Source organism: Asparagus officinalis, chromosome 1, assembly GCF_001876935.1.
Source record: "Asparagus officinalis chromosome 1, Aspof.V1, whole genome shotgun sequence".
Lineage (NCBI taxonomy): Eukaryota > Viridiplantae > Streptophyta > Magnoliopsida > Asparagales > Asparagaceae > Asparagus > Asparagus officinalis.
In genome coordinates this window covers 84562157-84583270 of record NC_033794.1, presented here as the reverse complement: position 1 = coordinate 84583270, position 21114 = coordinate 84562157, and the positions used below count along the sequence as shown (strand labels likewise).

At 44.5% G+C, this 21114-nt stretch overlaps 2 protein-coding genes and 1 long non-coding RNA gene across 4 annotated transcripts; all 3 read left to right on the top strand.

Moving 5' to 3' along the window:
- Positions 1904-6158, top strand: LOC109826912. 2 transcript variants are annotated; one of them, XM_020393929.1, is made up of 4 exons: positions 1904-1984; positions 2193-5195; positions 5271-5630; positions 5703-6158. In XM_020393929.1, exons 2-4 carry the CDS (start codon positions 5114-5116, stop codon positions 5789-5791), a joined length of 531 nt encoding a protein of 176 aa, XP_020249518.1. In that variant the 5' UTR covers positions 1904-1984; positions 2193-5113; the 3' UTR covers positions 5792-6158. The 2 variants fall into 2 exon arrangements, 1 of the variants encoding a protein (XP_020249518.1); XR_002243302.1 differs by lacking the exon at positions 1904-1984 and having other exon boundaries at positions 2199-5465; positions 5571-5630.
- LOC109826925 lies at positions 15923-16437 on the top strand. Its single transcript, XR_002243303.1, has 3 exons — positions 15923-16067; positions 16137-16325; positions 16395-16437. It is a non-coding gene; the product is annotated as an uncharacterized LOC109826925 (long non-coding RNA).
- LOC109836766 lies at positions 16532-18236 on the top strand. Its single transcript, XM_020404768.1, has 6 exons — positions 16532-16565; positions 16827-16898; positions 17022-17031; positions 17115-17152; positions 17232-17411; positions 17488-18236. The coding sequence occupies exons 1-6, from the start codon at positions 16532-16534 to the stop codon at positions 18234-18236; spliced, it is 1083 nt and encodes a 360-aa protein (XP_020260357.1).

The window sequence follows — 21114 nt, the reverse complement described above, 5'->3', positions numbered from 1 at the left end:
CAATCATCCTAAGCCTTATTTTAGCAAGAAACATTGACACGCCAATCGGTGTTGACTTTCACTGTAACATGTTGAATGGCGTTGACACAGTTTATACTCATGCGTCTGCTAGAGTCTACACAGTTTAAGCTCTTAAGGCGTTGGAGCTGGGAGGACTAGTTTATACTCATATACTCTTGGGAGATTCGGGAATCAGTTTTACCTCATGCACTCGTTAGAGGTTACCAGGTTATCCTTAAGAATATTCTATGTAATATTCTTCAGAAACTTTCCGTCAAAGATGGGAAACAATTTAGACTCATATTCTCATTGGAGTATGAAAGTGGGTCCCGAACATATCGAAAATGGGCGGAAGTGGGCAAAAATACCCATTGAAGTATGAAAGTGGGTCCTGAATATATCAAAAATGGGCGAAAGTGGGCGAAAATACCGCGAAAATCGATCTGTGCCAACTTTGTGTTCGGGCCAACCCTTGGTGACCCGCATGAGTGCGGGTCAGTAATCACTGACTTGCATGAGTGCGGGTCACCAAAAGGTGACCCGCACCAAGCGATGCTTAGGGCGGTTGGGATTTCGGCTAAGTCTCAAAACCTGATCCTCTTCCCTCTTCTTTCCATCTTCTCAAGTTCAAAACTTCTCCCCCTTTAAGAACTCTTCTCCAAGAACTCTCAAACTCTCAAGCTCCTCTCTTTAAATTCCTTGAATCCTCTCCTCTAAATCTTCCCCTTTCTTCTCCACAAGGTGAACTCGAGGTCTAGGGTTTCGGATTGTGCCAACTTGCTTGTTGTGGATTCGGGTCTGTACCGCTTGGTTCATCTCCTTCTCGAGCTTTGGGTAAGTTTTCCCCATTTCATGGCTTCAAATCTTTGGTGATTTCTTCATTGCTTAAACCAAACCCTAAATCTGATTTAGGGGTTTAGTCAAAACCCTAATTTGATTGTTGATTGATTTCTTGATGTTTTGAATCCAACAGGAACTCGAACTTTCTCTCTTCGTGATTTTCTCCTTGTTGAATACAGTTCTTCAAATTCAGGTGAACCCACGCTCACTTATTCTCAATCTCAGTCAAGTTTAATCATTAAATTTTCGATTTTGGGCAAATATTGAATTTTTAGTTTGGGGTTTTGCGACATGACTGAAGTTATATATATATATAACTTTGATTTCCCATTGTTGGTTGAGCCTTGAGTTTGATAAGGGATGATCTGAAGCTTTGGTTGTTTGTGGAATTTGAAAGAACCTGGTTTTGTGTAGGAATCAAACCTCCTCACAGCCCTTGAATAGTGTCCAAAGCTAGTGTTTAGGTCTGTGGTTTGTGCCCCCTTTCAATATGGTCTTGATTGGAAACCAAGGCTTTGTGCTCGAACTGTCGGATTCACGAGTGTTGAATCGAATTAATGTTGTTTGAGCTTTTGGGATGATAGCCAAAATCCTTTGACTTGGTTGCATATGTGCATTCTTGTCTTGATTTTGTATACAAACTTAGCCTGGTTAAGGCCTTTGGATAACAACCAATTTGAACTGTAACCCTTCAGCTTAAATCTTGGTTGAGAAAGATATTCGAGTTTGTTGCCTTGTATTTGTTCAGCTTAAACTTCGTGTAAGAATTGAGCTTGTATCCACCTTTTGGTTCTATTCCCAAACATGAATTGAAGCTCTTGATGTGAGGGATATAACTGAGACCCTTGGCCTTAAGCATTTAAACGTCCACGTAGACACCTAAGGCCTTTATCTTAATTTTTTTATCGATTAAACTCCGGGTTGTAGGTTTAATTGGATTTTTAACCGGAAAATCCTATTTTCATAGAATTTCAGTGAAATGTCACAATTTTCCTGTTAATATCGGATTCATGCTTCCTCGATTCTCTATATAATTGAACTATTGTCTTCCATTGCAGATTCATCATGTCGACGAGGAGATCACGCATCTTGAGGAGTCGATCAGCCACTCAGTCTCCTGAGAGAGAACCCCTATTTTTCACAGGTATAATTTTCTACTTGTGAATTCGGTATTTAACATATCATATTGCATATTGCATCCCCGCTTTGTCCTCTTTGGTGAGGCAATTGGGAAGAACCGATACTCTCCTTTGTGGGGGTTAACGTTTCTATATTATATCTCCGTTTTGTCCTCCTTAGTGAGGCAATTGGGAAGAGCTGACACACTCCTTTGTGCGGTCGACGCTTCACAGGTGCATTTTGCTTGGTCAAGTTGCATCTTAAGGCAATATGAGGTGATTTTTTACCATATCACTCTCCGTCGGACAGGGTGTATTGTCACGCTATTTGTGCGACAATGTACGTTGTCTTACGTATGCGTGATACCGTTAAAATCGTCTCGGCGATCGTAAGGCAATGACTCTATCTCACGGATTTGTGAGATGAGTTCAATGCCCTGTATTGCCTTAACATTTTCTTATGATCATATTTAATTTACACGTGTTACTTCTTTCAGTTGAATACCCTACGTTCAATGCCCTGTATTGCCTTAACATTTTCTTATGATCATATTTAATAAACACGCATTACTTCTTTCAGTTGAATACCCTGTGACGAAATTTTCTCCATTCGAGATAGATGGCCATAGGAGTAGGTATTACACTACTGTTGACGATCCAACGTCGATTCCGTCTACTTCTCGATTTGCTTTGAACATCCCAGATGAACTCTCTTAGCTGGTACGAGAAGGGGATCGATGACCATGCGCCAGCTAATCACTGACGCGTCGTTTGCAGAAGATACGGATCTTGCTTAGCCTCTAAGAAAGACGAATTATATGTTCGACGATTCCGTGACAAATCCAACCGCCATATCCCTCGAAGATGAGCGGTGGTTATATAGGGATGGCGCAATTTGTTTATACCTCCCTCCATTCCCTCGTCATCGCTCACTGACAGAATTGCGAAGGCAAGCGGTAACGCGACAAATGCCATGGACCCTGACAGAGGAGCACACCGATATTCATTGCGGATATGTCACCAGCCACTCACTCCCGGACTCAAGTGGTAGAAGCCACGTCATCGGATTACATCCCAACGTGATGGGATTCGAAGACCCGTCTAAAGGGGAGTTATTTACAGTGGCTCGCACAGTAAAGAATCGCCTTGCTATGTTAGGGCGAGAGTTACCTGTCGAAGGTTATAGATGCTATGGCTAGTCAAATTCTTCAGATAAGTTATGGCGGGGCAGGATGACGGGTTATGTCCTCAACCGATGGGGTGCTGAATTGAAGGCGATGGGGTTATATGAAGTCATTCGTGCCACCAAATATGGGCTACCGGTGAGCGTTATCCACTTCACCGGACTAATAGAGTTGTACAATCCAAACACCAACACTTTTCTAACCAGGAACGAAGAGTTGGGACTACCTTTCCATGAGATGCAAAGTCTCTGGATTACCGATAGGAGACATGCCATACCAGGAGTATTTCCCTTCCAACCGGGAGTTGCTTCAATTGAAAACCCACAAGCCTGCTCGATATGACACGTTATGGGAACCTACGCGTCACTATTAGATAGCCCTAGCCAGAATCAATCCAATAGCCAAGAAGAAGTCTTCTCAGATAAGCCTGAAGCAGTTCTCGAGTTATCTATTCAAGAATTTGGAAAAATTCGACGAAGCAATTTGTGAGCTTAAACCGCTAACTCCTTCGGAGATCAATGAGCTGATTGAGAAATGTGGTGCCCAATCCTACACCATTGCGAGTGCCGAAAGTAGATTCTCTACGGGACTAAGTTTAAGACTTTCTTATGGTGCACCCAGAAGCCCATTAACCTCAAGACTTTGTTGGCCGGGTACATCGTAATCTGGTTGAAAAAGTGTGTGGTGCCATATCAGACTTCTGACGCTCTACCGATAGAGGTATTATTCCCTGCTGTCCAGCTCACCTACGGGTGAAGCTTATCTCTTCTGCCAGCGATGGTCGCCGACATCCATCGTGGGCTTCGTCAAGTGGTCACGGCTTTTACTCAAATGGGGGATACTCCATCCGATAAGATCCCTATGGCGAAAGCGGAGCTCCCTTACACCTTATCTGATGGGGTGACTGGTTCTTTATCGTCCCAATCTGATGTCAGTCCCAACTAATGCATATCTATCCACTTCTTTGCTACAATTACTCGAGGCATGCAAATGGAAAGCTCGGGACCTCTCAGAAGTCAGGAGGAGTTTGCATATCTACAAGGGTTGGGTGTTCAATCCATGCTTCTCTCGATTTACTAGCCGATATAGTGGGTTGCTAGCCGACGTAGAGGTGCTGGGAACAAGTCGGACTTCTCTTGACGTTAGCTGTTTCAGATGGCTGATGAATATAAGGCCAGGCCATCTCGTCTTTTGAGTGAATGATCGTTGCTACCTGGAGCCTTACCTGCCGTGTCGGTTCGCCCGTCAACTTGGATACGACCAATTATTCACCGGGAACCCGAACCAGCAGTTTCATACTTGTGGCGGATTAGTAGACGACGCTCGAGCTTGGCTATGGAACGTGACGTGCTGTACTGGCGCTAAGTTTAGTCTTCCGAATGTTGAACGCCACTTAGAGTTGACATATTTATGTTGCAAGTAGCTCATGTCAGCTATGAGCCCGTCCCTCTAAGGCCAATTACAGAGTTGATGGCCGAGGCTGCATTGCGATTTGTTGACAGGATGGTCCGAGAAAATATACAGCAACGAAGGAGACGCGACAAGAAGCTTGCTGGTCCTTCAGGCAAAGGAAGCGGAAAATAGAGGAAGTAGAAGAGGAGTCGTTTGCTTCCGACAAGGAGACTTCTGAAGAGGAAGAAGTCACTGCTGGTGGAGGTATGGAAGTTGACAGCGATTTCGAGGAACATGCGACATGTTTGTTTGAGTCTTTTCATAAAGAGCTATGTGATATCGATCGCTGATAGAGCTCGCCGACTTAAAGCTCAAAAGAAGTTGAAAATTTTCCCCACTTATAATAGAATGACGGTTGCACTTTCAGATGTAGGTTCCGAGGAACAAGAGGGAAGAAGTAGCATTGTCACTCGTACCCGATCTCGGACCACAACTCAAACTGGATTGTAAATCGGGCCGCGTGTTACATCAACACAGGACAGACCTGTAGATCCTGAAGAGGCTCATGCTGCAAAACGAATGAAAATCATTTTCAAGCGACGTGCCAAGCCCCAGGCTTCTCAAACAGAAGTGTTCAACGATGTGCTCATCGGTGGGGAAGGTAATGTTTCAATCTCTGTTGCCTTTCAATCTTTTCATCTATTAAGTCTTAGACTTATCAAATTTTATATTTCAGGGGGTCATGAAGAAAATGAAATGGCATACAACCCTCCTTCTCCCGACTTAGATTTTTTTGGAGGATCTAGCATCTTGCCACAAACGGATGAGGTTATGGCTGAGGATCTGACGGGTGTTGAAACAGGGGCGACCATTGAAACCGGCGAAGGTGTCGTTGTAGAACCTGGTTTGTCTACAATGGTCGCCAGCCCAGGTGCACCTATTACCGGTAGTACACATTTCAGATGGAAATATCAGGCATTAAACGACTCAAAATCCGGCCCTCCCCTAATTATTTACATGCTTCTGGCTCTTTTAGAAAAGCTACAAGAGGCGAGTGCTGATGCCGAGATCATAGAGCCTATTGTTGGCACCGGAGGTCAATTAATTCCCATTCATTGTCAATTTTCAACTTCTATTTCCATGTCTTAACACTTAGACTTTTCTGTAGATATTTTGATGGAAGGTTTAAGTGACGAAGAGGCCTTTCACAACGCAGCCCTCGCAGAGTCGGACGCACCTTTATCTGATCCGGTATAAGACCCTTTAGGATCTGGCGACAGGCCGTTCGACGACATGCTGTCAGAACTGTTGTAAATTCGTGCCAAATACATGTAAAATACGTAACAGAAGACTATATGTATAATAATACTAAGATGTAAAGAGCATGAAAAATAAGCTAGGACCATCCTAATTAAATCTAACATGATCCCTATAAAAAAAGAAAGAAACTAAGAGCTTTGAAGGCTTACTTTCGAAGCGTGATTCGGTGGAAGATCGAACAACCCCTAGCTATTGCTCCTTGTTGTTGTAAACCTTTTTGTAGTGGATCTTCAAGTCATCAAGTGGGCTTAATAAAATCAGAGTCTTCTTGAGACACAATGTAAGATATCTACCTCGGGGTACTTTAAAATCCTACTATTTTATCTTACTCAAAGATTGCTAGAGTTTAGTAAGAGGTAGAGCTCTCTTTTTTTATTCTTTTATGAAAAAACCACTTAGCCAATTTTTCATTAACTTTTTTATAAGAGAGAGCTCATATATATATAGTGAGATATGTCGTGACTCATCTCATGAGCTATGCCATGAGTCATCTAAATGTAATGATTCCTTTCATGAGTCATGCAATGACTCATCTCATGAGTCATGCAAAGAGTCATGAAGAATCAAAACTATGTGCTAAAACCATGTACCCAAACCATACCATCTTAATAACTCATCTCATGACTCATTAATCAAGGTACAATAAAGTGTGTATTTCATAAATGAAAATACCACATCAATACGGTATTTCATAAATATGATATTTTATAATTTTCCAATCATTGACTAATAAGTCATCATATGACTAAAAAAATTAATGAGTTGACCAAAGGTCAACTGTTGACCAAAAAGTGAACTAGTTAACTAAAAGTTAACTTTATAGGAAAAATATTGGAATTCATTTCCTAAGCACATAGCATTCCGATTTTATCAATATACATAACAATTTATGTGTATCCGGTAAAATCATATATGCGTATTAATCATGCACATCACTCTATAAATTGTGTTTTATAGGATTTAAGTACACGCTTGGTGTGACTCTAGGGCCCAACTTAAGAACTCGGCAGTGGATGATATCCATAAGTACAACAAATGTGCTAGCTACACATGAAGACTACCCGGGTATAAGTTGTGATAAGTTTCTGTAAGATGCTAACACAATTATATCAGGACCACTTAATGATAATATTGTACAATCCGGTCTCTTCGTCAAACCATGTCAAACTATCGAGCCTAGGGTATGAAAAACTGTCAAACCCTAATAGCTCGATTAGTGTTTGTTGATATTAAACCAATAACCTATAAGATCAAAATGACACTCAATTTATCTTATTTACCTCGACTAAGGATTTCCTGGCTATAGTTATATCAAACAATCTTATGACATCAACCCTTTATACTGGGAGAGACGAATCTCATCTTGGCATCTCAATATCTACTTATGTCTCGGGATGCACCCAACAAGAACCGTTATGCACAACTCAATAAGAACTGTGGTTAGGTAAAAATCTAAGTACACCTATACTGACATGTAAGATATTACACTCATGCCTCAGGTCAAGAGACTACTATGTACTATATCACTTGAGAACTTCTATTTGATAGTTAAATATAATTACCAACTAGATGTTCTTAGTGAGTTATTCAGTCAACTCATTCACTAATGAGTCACCTGTATACTATATCTTGACGTGTCACATCAATGATCCAAGAGATGGATCATCATCCTACCAAAGGAAAAATAGAGTATATACTAGTCTTCCCAAAGTGATGATGTCTCATTTCAACACTTCATCGACTAGGAACATTTTAGAATATACATTAGCGACAAATCAGATCTTTTCTTTACGATCATATCCGAAATGTCTGATAGTCTAGTATCATTCTAAGGACATTATCTGTATTAAAATACTAGATAAATCTGATCAAAATAGCATACTATCATTTTGAATAAGTATGTTATATTCATATAGGTCCCGTTATAATATACAATTATTTCTGCAGGGCATCTATATCTAACAAACTCTCACTTGCACTAAAGCCAATCATTGTAATTGTTCGCGGGGAAAATAGCATTCTTCTTCATTGATGATTCCATTGCTATCTTAGATAACAACTTTTTGGGTTACAAAGATCCGATCTTTTTATAAGATCCGGTTACAATGAAAATCAAAGAAAAATAGAGAAAAATTACAACTTCTCCTTGTTTGTCGAACGAATCACGAGCTCCTGTTTTGCGGTCGCTCGCTTTGGTGGGTTGTTTGCCTGCGCCGGGGTTGTTTGACGTGGACCACCGCGCGATCTAGATCCGAACAGATTTACGCAGTATAACGGGTATTATTTCACTAAGGAAATAATAGCCGGAGGGATTATTTCACCAAGGAAACAATCGCTCGAATCTCGGGATCAAAGACCAAGCTTTGATCCGGAGTGTAACAACGTAGATCTGAGATCTCGATCCCCTCGAACTCCTGCCTTTTTGTGATGCGGGTGCTCGCCGAGAATCAGATCCGCCACCCCAGGGTGGCTCGGCTTTGGCCGAGCCACTCCGGGCTTTGCGTCCGTCTTTCGGTTGTTTCGGTCCTTGTATCCGCTTCATCCGTGATTCGGTTATGCGGTTTGATTGGTCTGAAATTGATTCATTGACTTGATTCCTGATTTGGCAATAAATCCGACTCTGAGTTTGATTCCAAAACTGATCATGACGCGATCGCGATTCATCCGGGTTCGCCTGCGGCGTTGCTCTGAACCCCGATTTGTTCTGAATCCTGATTTAGAAGTCTGGATCCCGATTAGGCAGTAAATCGGCTTTGGTGTCTGAGTTCGAATCCGTTATATGGTTGGATGACTCGTTGACTCCTCAACCCGTTGGCTTGATTCCGCACGCGAGTGGATTCATTCCGTTGTTCACGTGCGGTTCGTCAACTTCGTAGCCTTGTTAATCCGCTTTGTTGCGTGTCACTTGGCTTTGGTGTTGTGGACTGACGTTCGTGCTTAGATACGTCGCCCGATGGTTCATTAGTTCGTGTTGAGCCGTGTTAAGGGACCTATAAGCAATTTTATATGCCTACAGTAGTATCTAATACCCAATAGCTCAACATGTTTTTTAAATTGTGTACGAGCAATTGCCTTTGTGAATGGATCTGTTATATTATCTTTTGTGTTAACTCTTTCAATCTTGATCTCTTGGCGATCAACTATCTCCCTGATGAAGTAATACTTCCTCAGAATATATCTGGACTTATGGTGAGACTGGGGTTCCTTTGTCTAAGCTATTGCAGCATTACTATCACAATATAAAGGTACTGGATCTTCAATGGTGGGAACAACTTCCAGCTCTGAAAGGAACTTCCTCATCCAGACGGCTTCTTTATTCGGCTTCCATAGTAGAGTCTGCTACTGTGTCCTGCTTGGAACTTTTCCAACTGACACCCCCTTTATTAAGGATAAAAACATATCCTGAAACAGATTTACTATCATCGATATCGCTCTGAAAGCTAGAGTCGGAAAAAGCTTCCATTTGGAGGTCAATTTTACCGTATATCAAAAACAACTCTTTAGTCCTTTTTCGGTACTTAAGTATATTTTTGACCGCTTTTCAGTGTTCTTCTCCATGATTAGATTGGTATCTACTTACCAAACCGAGTGAATAAGCGAAATCCGGTCTAGTACATAACATGACAAACATGATTGATCCTACTATCGAGGCATAAGGAATTAGACTCGTGTGTTTCCTCTCTTCATCAGTCTAGGGAGACATCTTTTTAGAGAGTGAGATTCCAGGAGATGTAGGTACAAAACCTTTCTTGGAACTTTCCATGCTAAACCGCTTTAGCACTTTGCCAATTTATCTAGATTGGGATAATCCTAATATTGTTTTAGATCTATCTCTATAGATCTGAATACCTAGCATACAGGATGCATCACCCAAATCTTTCTTGGAAAATCTTTTTGATAGCCAAATTTTAACTGCTTGTAATAACGGTTGTTCGCGTCAAAAGTTGGTTTTGTCATGGAATTCATTATATCTTCAGTCGATTATAATAAATTCAAAAAAAAGATAGCCTTTTTATAAGACTTCTTTTACACAACAAAATGAAAATTACAACTCTTAGAAAACAAATGCAGGATCGTTGTTTGGATCACTGCTTGCGTGAGATCTTTACCTGTGTCGGGGGTGCGTTAGCCCGTGGACCACCAAATCACAGATTTTGATTGAATCGTGAGGGGTTTGATGATTCTGACTTCGTTTATCGAAGTGAGAATTTGAAACGATATCTTATCGAAGTAAGATAGTCGTTCTTCTTAAGATCAAGTCAAAGCTCGAATCTTAAGGAATCGCCAGAAGATCAAGAACTCTGCCCTCTCCCTGCTCTGGATTGCTCTGAAGTGCTCAAAATGATCAGCCCCCTCAAAAAATGACCTTCGGGGGGTATTTATAGCCCCTAGGAGCAGTTGGCGGAAAACACGCTCGCGAGACAGCATTTGCTGTCTCGGCTGTCGAGACAGTGTTTGTTGTCTCGACGGGCGAGACAATGTTTGCTGTCTCGGGCCGCAGCGAGACAGTAAACGCTGTTCTCGGAAATAGTAACCGTCAGATCCAGTTTTTCGTTTAACTGTCTTCCCACGTTTCAAACTCCGTTATTGTTGGCCGTATCCACGTGATCTCGCCCGCGACCGACGTTTGCCCACGTTCCTTGAACAGTTAGTGGCCACGTAGTAGGCAGTTACAAAGGCGGTTTTAACCATCTGAAAGTTTGTCTCACGTGCGAGACAAGTAAATTCTGTCTCGCGCACGGGCGAGACAGTAAAGAACTGTCTCGTGGGGCGAGAACAGTGAAGGACTGTTCTCGTCTGTGGAGCGAATGACAGTAAAAGTCTGTCTCGCCGGCGAGACAGTAAAGACTGTCTCGCGTGTGAGACAGTCTATACTTGTGTTCTTTTTGACATTTTGGATGATCTTCTCTCCAGCTGTATTTGGATATCTTTCAGTATTTTTTAACGCCTACAGATACCCCTTACAAAGTATTCCAGACGTATTATTTTATAGAGGACTCTGGGGCACTTTGGATAAGACATGCCTTATTTGCAATCCCTTCAATACTTGATTGAGTAGGTCGTATGGAAGGACCCTGTTTTCAGGAAAAGCTGCCTTTATCATTGATTTCATTAAACTTCATTCGTTACAATGAATTCGAATAACAAAGAAATAAAGATTACAACTTTCTTGAAAATAAACACAAGATCCTGTTTTGCGGTCTCTTGCTTGCGTGGGTCTTTTGCCTGTGACGGGGACGTTGATATCCGTGGACCACCTGGCACTCAGATCTGTTCCGAAAAATCGGACAGAGCTTCGTCGATCCGCGTGAGATCTAGAAGCTTGAAGCGTCTATCTCGGCTAAAACGAGATATCAGCTCTTCTTAGTGATTACCGGCGAAAGGTAATACTAAGGAAAGGGGGGAACGGGTGATGAAGGCTCTGATGAAGACCTCTCCTCCTCGGTTGAAGCGCTCGACCACTCTTCACTGCAGCAGGGCTTCGCCAAGCTCTCCAAAAATCCTCCTCCAAAACCAAGGCCCAATGGGGCTATTTATAGGTGTGTGGAGGGGTCTAGGGGGCCTAGACACCCCCTGATGTCTCGGCCTGGCCGAGACACCCCTGGGGTGTCTAGGCTTTTCCTAGACACCCCCGGGGTGTTTCGACCTCCCGAGACTCCGTTTGAGGTGATTCGATTGTTTTCTCTGTAAATTCTTCATCCGAACTCGGATTTGAGTGATTCCGGGTGCGTTGGATGCTTGACGAAGAGTTCGATCCGCTCTTGTGGTTGGATTATTTGTAGAGTGGTCGAGGCACGAAGGGCGTTGTCCTTTTTGTGAACAGTGTCGGGTTCCCGATTGGTCCTGGTCTTTGTTGTTCCGAAATCCTATCAGCTCATGTAGCTCGTCGATTCACTTCAGTCGTTCGTCGACGTCAATTGGACTCATGTGGCTCGGATAGTGACGTTCATCGTCGCTCTTTAACACTGAACCGTTCGTGGAGACCTATAGGCAATTTTCGATGCCTACAGATACCCCCTCCAAAGTGTTCCGGACTCGTTTCTTTTATAGAAGAGACTGGAATACTTTGGATGTGATTGGTCTAGCCTTCAGTCGGCATAAGGACCTGTAGTTAGCTTCAACTCTTGGCTCCTTCGATTTTCGGTCTATTCGATGCTTTGACGAATAGCCGAAGTTCTTCCGGCACTGCGTTTATCGCTTGGCCGTCGTCGGAGTCTCGAGTTTGCAGCTGATGAATTGAGTTTGGCTCATGTCATTGAGTTGATTTTGAACTACCTCCGTCACATTGTGTTGACTTAGGGTTTCGGATCATCGTGTGTTGACTTTTCGTCGCAACGCGTTGATCGGCGTTGACCTAGGGTTACGCGTTGACCGGCGTTGACCCTAGGGTTTTGAATCATCGAACGTTGATTAGTGTGGATTTTGAATCCTCGAACGTTGACTTGTGTTGCAACGCATTGACTGGCGTTGACCTAGGGTTACGCGTTGACCGACGTTGACCCTTAGGGTTTCGAATCGTCAAACGTTGACTTTGGTTGCAACGCGTTGACTGGCGTTGACCTAGGGTTACGCGTTGACCGGCGTTGACCCTTAGGGTTTCGAATCGTCGAATGTTGATTGGTGTCGATTTTCATCAAGTCATCCAATAATCGACGAAAACGGGCAAATTCGGGCCTAAAACAGGCGTATGGGGACAAAACGGGACCCGAAACACCCGGGGGTGTCTCACCCTTGGCCGAGACACCTTGGGGTGTCTCGGCCAAGGCCGAGACACCCTAGGGTGTCTCGGTTCTAGGGCCGAGACACCCCCCCCTCTTTGTCTTTTTCTCTTTTGTTGTTTGTTTCTTTCTTCTTTTGTTTGTTTCCCCTTTTGTTTCCCCCTCTTTTCAAAATTCAAAAGGGCTTCCCTCTTAAATTTCAAACCACTTCTTCTTCCTCCATATTCCATACCCCATTGTTTTCAAAACTCAAAACCCATAAACTCTACGAAAAGTTTCGGATTTTTTAGTGTCTTCTCCTTGGCCGAAAATACCCTTTCCTTCAAGCTAGGGTTCCATCATCTTCAACCTCAAGCTTAAAGAAGGCTTCTTGATTTGGTAAGTTCTCCTTCATAGCTCTCCTCTTTTTCAAGAAAGACCATAGCTTTATGTTCTCATGAGTTAGAGGATAGGTTTTTTGGTGATGGGTTGTGTAGGCACAAGAATTTGGGGGGTTTTATGCAAAGTTTGCAACATGACCGAAATTTTTGTGGGGCTTTTATGCAAAATTGCAATATGGACGAAATTTTTGAGGGGCTTTTATGCAAAATTGGACTGAGATTTGGTCTTGGATTGCATATCCACTTGGTCGAAAATTTGAGGGGTGCTTTATGCAAGAAAACCGATGTTGTTTAAGGGGTTTATTTGCAAAAAACAACCCACAAAGTGTAGAGGGGTTTATTTGTAAAAGGGCTGAAACTTAAGGCTGAAATTCCAAAAGTTTAGACCACAACCCAATAACCAAAGTATTGATAAGGGCATGTGGCCGTTAAATTGAAGTTTGTGAAGGGGTTTATTTGCAAAATTGGCTAACTTCATATTTTAGATTGTACCTGACTTGCTGCTTTTTGTTGCAGATTTTCAATGTCTCCGCGCCGATCTCGACCTCGTAGGAGTCGTTCTCATTCACAGCACAGTGGGGAAGAGGTTCCCGCGACATCTTCCCCCGCGGCCTCTTTCTTCGGGGGTGAGAATTTATATATATTTCTTCTGGTATCCCTGATTGACCTCTTTGCGGGTCATGAAGGAAGAACCGACACCCTCCTTCGCGGGGGTTAAGGTTTTAGACTTGTCTTGCTTAGCCAATTCAAGTCTTCTGGTATATTGGGGCGATTTTGTGTCGTCCTACACCTTATAGCTCGGTGTATGTTGCCATGTTACTCACGTGATGATACATACCGTTCTTCCAGTGTAGGACACTCAAAATCGTCTCTCCAATTATTCCGTGGATGAGCTTATCATTCTTCTTATGAATTTTCTGACTCCACCCTTGTGCTTTATTGCAGTGGAGTTTCCCGCGGGCAGCCTTCCTCCTCATGCCAATACCGGTTGTAGCCGGGAGGTTTTCTCTTCAGCTTCCCTTAGGCAGGCTGTTAGCCCACTTCCTCGGTTCGACAGAGATCGCTCAGACGAATCTTGCCGTCTGATACGGGAAGGAGGGCGTCATTGCTTGCGCCGAGCTTCCTGTTCGGAGATCATGTCGAGAATCCTGCTGTGCTGACCTTTGGCGAGGAGCACTGGCTGACTCTTGACGAGGGAGCTTGTTTGTACATCCCCTCGATTCCACGCCAATATTCTTTCAGTCACTTGAAGGGGCAGGCTGTGGAGCGACAGATGTCTTGGCATCTTACTGCTGATGCTGAGCGAGTCCAGTGCGGGTATGCCTCTCATCACAAGACTCCTGGTTCTAGCGGGCATCACGATATCCGGGGCCTTCGACCGGGGATCATGGGCCTTGACACTGCACCTCCAGGCGAGGTGTCAGCAGCTGCTCCTACCGTGGGTAATCGTCTGGCTCTTCTGGGGAGACGGTTACCTTCACCCGAATACAGATGCTATGGTTGGGCTTCCTCACTAGCCAAGGGGTGGTGAGCACGTATGACCAGTTTTGTCTTAGCGCGTTGGGAGAGGGGTCTGAAGAGCAGTTGGTTGTATGCGCCTATACGAGCCACCATGTACGGAATCCCAGTCAGCTGTCGCCATTTCTTGGCTTTGCTGGAGACCTACATGCCTGACAGCAACACTTTTCTGACCAGTGGTGGTGAGTTAGGGTTGGCCTTGCATGAGATGCATCATGTTTCGGGTCTTCCGATGGGGGATTGTCCGTATCAGGAGTATTTTTCCTCGAACCAGCAGTTGGAGTGTATGAAGAAAGATACTCCCGACATGTATGACACTCTGGGATCTTACTTGTCATTATCATACCTCCTTAGTCCAGACTTCTCCTCAATCGAAGAGGAAGCGGCAGGTCAGCTTGAAGCAGTTTGCTTGCTACTTGTTCCAGAACTTGGAGGGTGATTCCAGTGCGCCCATTCGTGAATTAGACGTGTTGACCCCTTCCGCTGTTAATGAGTTGTTGGAGAAGGCTGGAGCTCGTTCTTATACCAAGTTTCGTTCTTTTCTCTGCCGTGCACAGAAGTCCATTGGGCCCCGGACTCTCCTAGCAGGCTATCTTGCCCTTTGGTTGAAGAAATGTGTTGTCCCACACCAGCCTTCAGACGCTCTACCCATTGAGGTGCTCTTCCCTGCAGTTCAGCTAGCTTACGGGAGAGAGCTTTCCCTGCTCCCAGCAATGGTTGCTGGCATCCATTGCAAGCTCAGGTGTCTGGTCAGCAGTTTCACACAGATGAGTTCTGAACCATCGACTGAGCTTATTTGTCCGAAGGTTGAGCTCCCTTACGCATATCTGATGGCGTGGCTCGTTCTTCACCGTCCTGACTTGATGTCGGCGCCTAGCGTTGTTGACATCCCCGTCCCTTTCATGCAGCTGTTGGAGAAGAGCAGATGGCTCGGGAACAAATTCAGTGATGTTCAACGAGAGCTTCGAGTCCGTAAGAGTTGGGAGTTCTTTAAGTGTTTTCCTCACTTTTCAGGTCGCTATGGCGACGTGCTGATTGACGAGGAGAAACCTAGAAGTGACCGGACTGTTCTCGACGCTGGTTGCTTCCGCTGGCTAGTGAACATCCGCGTTGGGTATCTTGTTCTCCGGGTGAAGAATCAGTGCCACATAGAGCCTTACCTCCCTTGCCGTTTTGCTCGTCAGTTCGGCTATGACCAACTGTATGTCGGGAATCCGAGCCGTAGCCTGCAGGTTGAGGGAGGACTGATTGATGGTGTACGAGCATGGCTGTGGACTATGGTGGGCTGCACTGGAGCCCGTTTTGTTCTTCCTTCATATAGGCGTAAGCCACTGACCACTTTCCTCAGTTGTAAGTGGTTCCTTTCAGTCTATGAATCCATAGGTGTGAGGAGCCTTTCAGAGTTACAGTCTGAGTACTCGGCGCGGGCTGCTATGATGGCTGCTTGCAGGGCTGAGCTTGCTCAGAAGTGGAGAAAGGGGCGTGCCAAATCTCTTCTCCCGGATGATGAGGAGCTCCTTCCTACGGGTGACGACGACGAGACCTCCGAGGAAGAATATGTGGATGCAGACACCGACCGAGAAGAATTCGATACAGGTTTGTCATGCTCTTTGATTTTCCTTCTCCATTCTTGTTTGTTTAATGAAATGATCATTGTCACTGTAGGTAGGACAGGTGATGATCATGAGCCGCCAGCTCCTACACACGTTGAAATATGTGACAGGCCTGTGCATGATCGACCCATTGGTCCTAGGAGGGTTGGTGCCCCGAAAAGGAAGAAGACCGTACATAAGTCCCACGATGGTCAGCGTCCTTATGGAGTGGACTTAGGAAGCACCGCCGATGGAGGGGAAGGTAACATTTATTTTCATTGCTTTAAGGTGATTTACCTTTTGGGATTCGTAACCATGTTTTATGCTCCAGGGTTCTTCGAAGAGGGCGAACTCCCACCGGGTTCGGAATCTCCTGGTGTTGATAACATGGATTGCTTCATGCAGCAAATGTGCGACGCCCTTCATGACGGGTCTCTGGGCATCGATCTAAACATCGATCTTGAGCAGATGAATAATGTCGAGCCCACAGTCCCATATTCAGGTATATCTACATCCAATGTTACTTTCCTCAAGCATGGGGAAGGAAGATCATTCGTTCTTGCTGCAAGTATTTTTGAGCTTTCCTCATCTTCCAACATTCAGATTACCCTGCAGATGTCGCGATGGAAAGGCCAAGCTTCTCGAAACCCGATGCTGGCTTATTAGCTGACATGCTGTGGGAATGATTCATTCATAGGTATATATCGGTTCCCTTCATCTTGCCTGATCTTTTTATCTGACTAATGAAGGATTAATATTACAGCGCCAACCATTGGGATTAGCCCGATATCGATTCCTGGCATATCTAGCTTGCCTCGGAGTGACGGACTTGCAGGTACGCATACGATTTAGGGATATCGTATTTCTCTAAGTTCATCTGACTGTTGACTAATACATGAGTGCAATCATAGGACCAGCCACCGGGACTGATTCTCTTATGACTCCTGGCATTCCTCAGATGCCTACGGGTGATGGACCTACAGGTATGCAGATGACCTTATCATCCCAATCCTCCTCATTTGTCTAAATTTTCATTTTGACTAATAAAAAGGTGTCTTCCCGCTGCATCTGAGGACGGTGAGATTGCAGGTATGCATACGATCTTCTTGTCCCGATTCTCCTTATTTGTCCAAATTTTCATTTGGCTAATACAGGAGTGTAACTATAGGACCGGCCGTTGGGCCTGATACTACTACAGTTGCCGGGGCTGAAAATCTGCATAGAAGTGACGTCTCTCCGTCCTTGCCGAGTGATATAAGAAATCCGCCTGCAGGGGTTGATATACCCTCTTCTGCTGCTGTCTCAGAGCCTGTCGGACCTCAGTCTGAGGGGACGTCCGTTGGCGTTGGTATGCTCAGAATTTGCCTTTTGAATTTCCTTATCGTATTCGATAATCCGCTGAACTTCTATGTTGTTGCTTGTAGGATCTCGATCTTCCCTATACGAGCGTATCCGCGCCCTTTTGGTCGATACTGATCCTGACAGAGAGGCTTTTCGTACGGACCTCAGCTTCTTCACTGCCTTTTATAACGGCCTGATCGAGAAACTTCTTCATAGAGGAGGCGGCTTCGATCAGTTCAGGCGTTCCTTTTCTCGCCACATGATGATGATGAGGGAAGAAGGATATCCGGAATTGGCCGACTCCTTCACTACCGATTTCGCTGCCCTGGAGTCAGAGATACGAGAGTTGAAGGAGTTGGAGGTTAACGGGGCTTCTTCTTTCGTGTCCTCTCAGTTGGAGCATAGGATGGCACAGTGGTGTGACCTGAGGTCTTCCATCGGGTGCGAGCTTCAGTCACAGGAGAGCTCCATTGCGCAACTAATGGCTAATGTGGCGAGGAAAGATACGGAGAGAGCTGAGCTACTCCGCTCTTTGGACTCGAACCGCGAGGAAATGGCTAGGTTGAAGGAGGCCTTGAAGTGCGTTGAGGAATCTACTGCTCTTATTGTAGATGACCTGGCTGGACTAGAGCATTCTCGTGAACAGGCACTCGAGGAGCTCGGATCCACCCAGGAGAGACTGATGAAGCTGAAGAGTGAAGCCGCGGAGATTTTAAGCAGTTCTGAGGAATCTGCCCGAGCTGATCTGCATGCGGGACTTGAGCGGAGTTATGTAGATAGACTTTTTAGCTTAAAGTCTCATATTCTCAGCCGTCAGTTGCCTTCGGGCTAACGAGCTTTTTGTTGTATGCTTTTGACTCGATTTATTAATAGAAACTCCGCATTTGCTTCTTTTGTGATTTTTCTGTATTTATTCTGAATGACATGTTTATGGGATTTTTGGCAAACCCCCAGCCATCAACGGGTTTGATATGTCTTTACCGATTACCGTTTGACATCGGACTAGCATGTGAATTATTAAACCCGTCTCACATGTAACGTTGTGCTAAGAGAGTAAACTCTCTGAGGCTTTGTGCTATGATTTTGAATACATAGGCTTCGTCTTTCTCACGGGAATAGACTACCCGGCAACGCGTGTTAGGCGTTGGCTTATCCCTACTTAGGCTTCGGGATGAAATTCCCCGTGCATCGAGTGCCCGGATTGGAAGTTGAGAATCGTGTCTTTTCTAAAAGCAAAGACAGACTGAGAAACGGGAGAGGAAGAATTTTATATTCTATCTCCCGGTGCTGAAGAGGAAGAATTTTATATTCTATCTTCTGCCGGAAAGGAAACGGGAGAGGAAGAATTTTATATTCTATCTCCTGGTGCTAAAGAGGAAGAATTTTATATTCTATCTTCAGCTGGAAAGGAAACTCGAGGTGGGATCTCCACCCCCAGAATCCGGAAGGATGAAACTAAGAGTGAGATCTCCACTCCGAGAATCGGAAAGGTTCGAACGACCCTAACTTTATAGGATTGGTCACTTGAACCCAAAGAACCCCTCATTCATTGAGGAGAAAACCCAATTTCAACCCTAACTTTTATAGGTTTGGTGGAAAAGGGGACAAAGGTGGATTTTCGTTTATCGAAAAATGAATGACTCGACCTTAGTCTTGACTATCTGTAGGCTTGACTAAGCGAGATCGGGAACAATCCTGACTTTTACAAGTTTGACTGCTCCAATTGAAAGTGGACCTCTCGTTCATGGAAGGAATCGAGAGAGGAATTTGGCTTTGGCCCTAACTTTTATAGGTTTGACCAAGCAGGAGTTTGAGATGACCCTAACTGTCGGAAGGTTTGATCACTCCATTTGAAAGTGGACCTCTCGTTCATTGAAGGAATCGAGAGGGGATTTTGGCTTTGGCCCTAACTTTTATAGGTTTGACCAGAAAGCAAAGAAAGTGGAATACGGGTAGCAAAGAAAATGCCAACTCGTATTATCACTCAAAGTGAGACTTTAACGATAGGTGATTATGACCTAACATGTTGAGTCTGAGAAATGCCAATGACTGGCAGATAGAAATGTTGGTGGATCCACTGTCGTTTAATTTGATCAGTGGATGGTTTGGTGAGGAAAGATTAACCTATCAGAGGATTAGATCTCATCTCACAAAAATAACTCATAAGAGTTGGAGAATCTTGATAAAAATAAGAAGAGACATTCTGACCTTCAGAGTTCGAATGTAGATTTCTTATTTGTCAATTCCACAATGACTGGGTTATCCCTAAGAATACACATGTGGTATTCTTCCGGGAACTTCCCGATGCATTGGTTATCCTGAAGATACTAAGGATAGTATCTTTTTCAGGAATTTGCCGTTTATCGGCATCATGAGCCGGTCGCCGTCTTTGGTGACGAGGCGATATGCGCCACTCGAGTAGACTGTCTCCACTACGAATGGTCCCTCCCATTTGGGTTCAAATTTACTAAGGATTATCGGTCGGCGAGCAGTGAGGACCAGATCTCCTTCTTTGAAGCTTCTCTGTCGAACTTTTTTGTCGAAGGCTCGAGAAATTCTAGCTTGGTAAAACTCAATATGCTGTTGAGCTTCCAGGCGCTCTTCATCGAGCATCTCGAGTTCTTCGAGGCGTTTCAGATGTTGTTCTTCGGTCGTCATCTGGGTTGCAAGAGTGATCCAAAGAGACGGGATTTGGATCTCCAATGGAAGAACAGCTTCACATCCGTACACCAGTGAATACGGGGTTGCTCCCGTTGGTGTGCGCACCGTGGTCCGATAGGCCCATAGAGCTGCGCCAAGCTTGTCATCCCAGTCTCGTTTATTAGTTTTCACAATCTTTGACAAGAGTTTGATGATAGTCTTGTTGAAGGCTTTAGCTAATCCATTCGCTGTAGGATTATAAGCCGTCGACGAGATATCCTGAATTTTAAACTTTTCGCAGAACCTTATGAAGGCGTTGCTGACAAACTGAGGACCGTTGTCATGTATGATTCGTCTTGGAACACCATACCTATAGATGATATGGTGCTTGATGAATGCAATGACGTTGCTCGTTTTAACTTCTCTGAGTGGAACTGCTTCAGCCCATTTAGAGAAGTAATCGGTAATTGCCAGGATGAACCGGTCGCCCTTGACTCCAACAATGTCCATTCCCCAAGTCTCGAACGGCCATGACGTAACCGAAGGATGCAGATGCTCCGGAGGTTGGTGCATATAATTCCCGTGTATTTGACATGCATCACACTTTCGGACATACGCAATCGCATTACTCATCATGGAAGGCCAAAAATACCCCATTCTTCTGATGCGATCGTAAAGCATGGGACCAGGTTGATGTGCGCCACACTCTCCTTCATGCGCCTCCCTAAGGACCTCTTCAGCTTCTTTGGTTGATAAGCAACGTGCTAGCAACCCATCGTACCCCCTGCGGTATAGCGTTCGATTCTCCGTATTATAGTAGAATCTTGGTGCTCTTCGTCTGATTGACTCTCTTTCCTTCACATCTTCTGGCAAGATTCCATGCAAGACGTAGTCGATGATGGGGAAACGCCAATCTCGTGGTTCAAACTCGATTTGAGTAGCGTGCGCCTCTTGAACCTCTTCTTCCTTGGCCTCTTCATTGTAAAGCGGTATTAGAAGTTGGTGAGTTCTTACCGTAACAAACTGCTCTGTTTCAGGAGGCTGCGCCAGTGATACGGCTAATGCTGCCA

Coding starts and splice junctions, on each gene's coding strand:
- LOC109826912 (XM_020393929.1), top strand. CDS start 5,114: ATGAAAATCATTTTCAAGCGACGTGCCAAGCCCCAGGCTTCTCAAACA. Junction 5,196..5,270: donor TGTGCTCATCGGTGGGGAAG/GTAATGTTTCAA, acceptor TTTATATTTCAG/GGGGTCATGAAGAAAATGAA. Junction 5,631..5,702: donor GCCTATTGTTGGCACCGGAG/GTCAATTAATTC, acceptor ACTTTTCTGTAG/ATATTTTGATGGAAGGTTTA.
- LOC109836766 (XM_020404768.1), top strand. CDS start 16,532: ATGAATAATGTCGAGCCCACAGTCCCATATTCAG. Junction 17,153..17,231: donor TGAGGACGGTGAGATTGCAG/GTATGCATACGA, acceptor GTGTAACTATAG/GACCGGCCGTTGGGCCTGAT. Junction 17,412..17,487: donor GGGGACGTCCGTTGGCGTTG/GTATGCTCAGAA, acceptor TGTTGCTTGTAG/GATCTCGATCTTCCCTATAC.